The sequence below is a fragment of the Centrocercus urophasianus genome, unplaced genomic scaffold, assembly GCF_019232065.1.
Source record: "Centrocercus urophasianus isolate 14NV4802_14NV808 unplaced genomic scaffold, USGS_Curo_1.0 seq_30, whole genome shotgun sequence".
Lineage (NCBI taxonomy): Eukaryota > Metazoa > Chordata > Aves > Galliformes > Phasianidae > Centrocercus > Centrocercus urophasianus.
In genome coordinates this window covers 1,689,926-1,693,242 of record NW_024884867.1, presented here as the reverse complement: position 1 = coordinate 1,693,242, position 3,317 = coordinate 1,689,926, and the positions used below count along the sequence as shown (strand labels likewise).

At 60.1% G+C, this 3,317-nt stretch overlaps 1 protein-coding gene across 1 annotated transcript in view; it reads left to right on the top strand.

The window, feature by feature from the left end:
- Nucleotides 1–2,968: 2,968 nt before the first annotated feature.
- Nucleotides 2,969–3,317, top strand: part of LIF (LIF interleukin 6 family cytokine) — a 2,671-nt gene continuing 2,322 nt past the window's right edge. The window contains exon 1 of the mRNA XM_042828987.1: nucleotides 2,969–3,046. Within this exon, the coding sequence (XP_042684921.1) occupies nucleotides 3,028–3,046 (19 nt within the window). The 5' untranslated portion in view covers nucleotides 2,969–3,027. The remainder of the gene's footprint in view (nucleotides 3,047–3,317) is intronic.

Below are 3,317 nucleotides of genomic sequence, written 5' to 3'. Positions count from 1 at the left end.
TGAAGCAGCCTGAGCTGGCCCAGCGTGTCACCTCCTGCCAGCTGCCATACCCCGCCGAGCCGCCCCAGGAGGAGGCAGCTTGGAGGGGCTCTGAGGGCACAGGTGGGTGATAGCCCCTCCCTGAGACCAGGAACACCTGGGGGTCCCAAGTAGGGAATGGGAAGAAGGAGCCCTTCTGTGCTCGGGAGAGCAGGATCTGGCCCCAGGGTTCTGGAAATTAGGGACAAAATTTGGGAATGAGCTCCAAGCAGAAATTAAGGATCTGCAAATGCTCATACACCTGGGGCTGAAAATGGGGCGACGCATGGGGTGGTGGCATGTCAACAGCCCTAACATCCCCAGCATCCCCACCCCCTCAGTGCCATGCAGCTCTGGGAACTCTCCCTGCAGTGAGGATGTCCTTGCTTCCTGCCCCCTGAGGTGTCCCCAAGGCCAAGGGAGACATCAGCCTGGCTTTGGGGTGATGCCAGCTGGATGGCACTTGTGAGGCAGCACCCATAGGGTGACACTGGTGGGATGCAGGGGCTTGGGCATGCAAAAATCACCCCATGAGTCAAGGGGGAATTCGTCCCCTGCCGTTATTCAGCCCGGGCTTCCCCAGCACGGGGCAGCCACCTTACTCACAGCAGCACCCTGCAGCGGCTGGACATGGGGGGCTGCTGGTGGCTGTGCATGTCCCCTGCTGGGGACAGTGTGGGACAGGGAGTTAGGGACCCCAGTGGCTTGGGTGGGATGGGGATGGGAAGAGATGGGGATGGAGGGCTGTTACAGATAAGGACTGGGCAGAAATGGGTGAGAAGAGGCAGCTCATGTCCCCATGTCCCCATGTCCCCCCATGTCCCCATGTCCCCATGTCCCCGTGGCGGTGACAGCCGCGGACGGCAGAGAGCAGTGTTCAGCAGGGCAGAGCAGCTTGCGGCTCTCCTGCCAAACCCAACCCCAAACAGTTCCATTTGGGGCCGCGGCCCCGCACGTGGGCTCCCCCAGCCCCGCTCCGCATCCCGCAGCCCCGCAGCATCCAGACTCGTTTAGGGGCCAAACCGCCCCAAAAAACCCATCCGGAGCGTGGGAGCGGGGCCGGCCGGCCGCGGCCGGGATGCCGATAGCGTTGTGTCACCGCCTGCACCGAGCCCGTTCCTGTTCCCTCTTTTGGGCTTTTTCCGAGTGCATCATCCTCGGGGCAGGTGGGCGTCTGCCGGGACCCCCGATCCCATCATCCCCTCCATACAGGGGCCGTCGGGGCCACCGCTGCTAAATAAACTCTTGGGGAAGTGACATCCCCTGGACGTCACCGGCAATCTGTCCCGTGTAGGGTCGGTTTCCTACGGGATAACCTACGGGGTAAGCTGTATAAATATATCGGACGTGAGCAAAGATTTCAGCCCGGCTCCCCGCTCCCGGGCACGTCCCAGTTTTGCACGCGGGTCATTTCCCCGATTTCCTTATTTTTTGGCCGTGGAACACAGGGCTGATTCAGGAGCGGGGGCTGTGGGGGCTCGCAGGCAGCGGGGCTGGACCTGGCTGCAGGTGAATCAGCTCCAGTGCCGCATCCTGCAGAGAAACGCGGGGAATTGGCAGGAAGTGGCCGCAGTGGGGCTTGCGACACCCCCACCCCCGGGCTGCCCCTGAGCTGGTGATGGAGAAACAACCGTTTCCCAGGTAATTAAGTGACCCCGATAATGAGGTATGAATTTATACGTGAGGTTGTGCACATGAGGCTCCCTCCCCGCACAGCTCCCGTTATCCCCATCCCATCGGCATCTCCGTCCTCTCCAAGTGACCCCAAACTGGGTTCAATTGGGATTCCACCAGTGTGGCGCTTGTCCCCATTCCCCACTTTACCCCTGGGGAAACTGTGTCACCAATGGCAGTGACAGCAGCCCCCCCCACGGCAGTGCCAGGTGTCACCACACACAGCAGCACCCTGGGGGCAGCTCAGCTAGGGGACAGACAGACGCAATAGGTGGCACTGCAGAGTGTCCCACTCAACTGCACTGTCCCCACGTCCCCCCTCTTGGCGTCACCGTCCATCAAATGTCCCCTGGTGGGATGCAAGCAGGGCACAGACTCACTAAACCTGATCAAATGTTTCAGGAAGAACAATACACAGAGCAGAGAGGGAGAGAAATGGAAGTGCCTTCAACCTGCTGCCAGCCCAGAGAGGGGAGAGGGATGGGGATGGGGTGTCCCTGCTGGTGTCACACCAACACGGGTGGCACTTGGACATATGACACATGGACACGGGTGGCATTCAGATCTGTGGCACAGGGGCAGGGATGGGACACAGACATGAGTGGCACAGGAGCACAGATGAGCTGCTGTGCTGGTGGCTGCTCCCCCAAAAGAGTGCGGCAGGGATGCTGGGGGGCACAACCACCCCCTGACACAGCCACATCCAGGGGTCCCCTGCCCACCTCCCTCCGGTGAAAAAATGATGGGGAGGGAGAAGAAAGATATATAAATGTATATAAAATGCCTTTACAATTTCTTTCTGTTTTAATTTCCCCTGGCTGCCTCACGGGGAAACACCGTCTGGGGAGGGGGGGGGGGCTGGGGGGGTGAAAGTGCTGCCGGAGCTGTGAGTCACGGCAGCACCGCGTCGGGGCGAGCACGGCCGTGCCCCCGTGTGTCCCACGCGTGGTGCCACCCCCCACCCCCCCCCCCAAACCCCATAGCCCCCCCACCCCCCCGCACAGCCACACGAGTGAAAAAAAAAGAAATACACTAAAAAGAAAACCCCGAGATCCTGGTGACATCAACTTTATCAGAAGTTTATTTCTAAGAATCATTCATGATTTCCAAGCCCTTTACTTCCTGATTTACAGCTTCAATAGAAGTAATGATAGTGTTTCTCCCTCTCTCCCCCCCCCTCCCCACTCGCCCCCCCCCTTCCTCCCCTTTCTTACAACACAAGCTCACTGCAGGACCGGTATATAAACCCAGAGAAGTCCCCCAGTATGAACATGAATTTCTGAAAACCCGCACACGCTGCCCGTCTGCGCTCGGCTCTCTGGGACGGCGCTCACCATGAGGCTCATCCCTGCAGGTAACAAATCACAGCCCCCCACTCCCTCCCCCCCTTCATCCCCCCCCCCCCTCCTCCCCCCCCCACCGACCCAGCTGAGCATCGCTGGGAGCTGGCAGCCCCGCTGCCGTCCTGGCGCTCCTCCTCGCCCAACATCTGGCCGCTTATATAACTGACTCCCCAAACACTTCCCAAAGCGCCGGGGTGGGGTTGGGTTGGGTTGGGTTGGGGGGGTGAGGGGGGGAAGGAGGAGGGGGGGGGGATGTTGGGATTTTTTTTTTTTTTTTTTTTT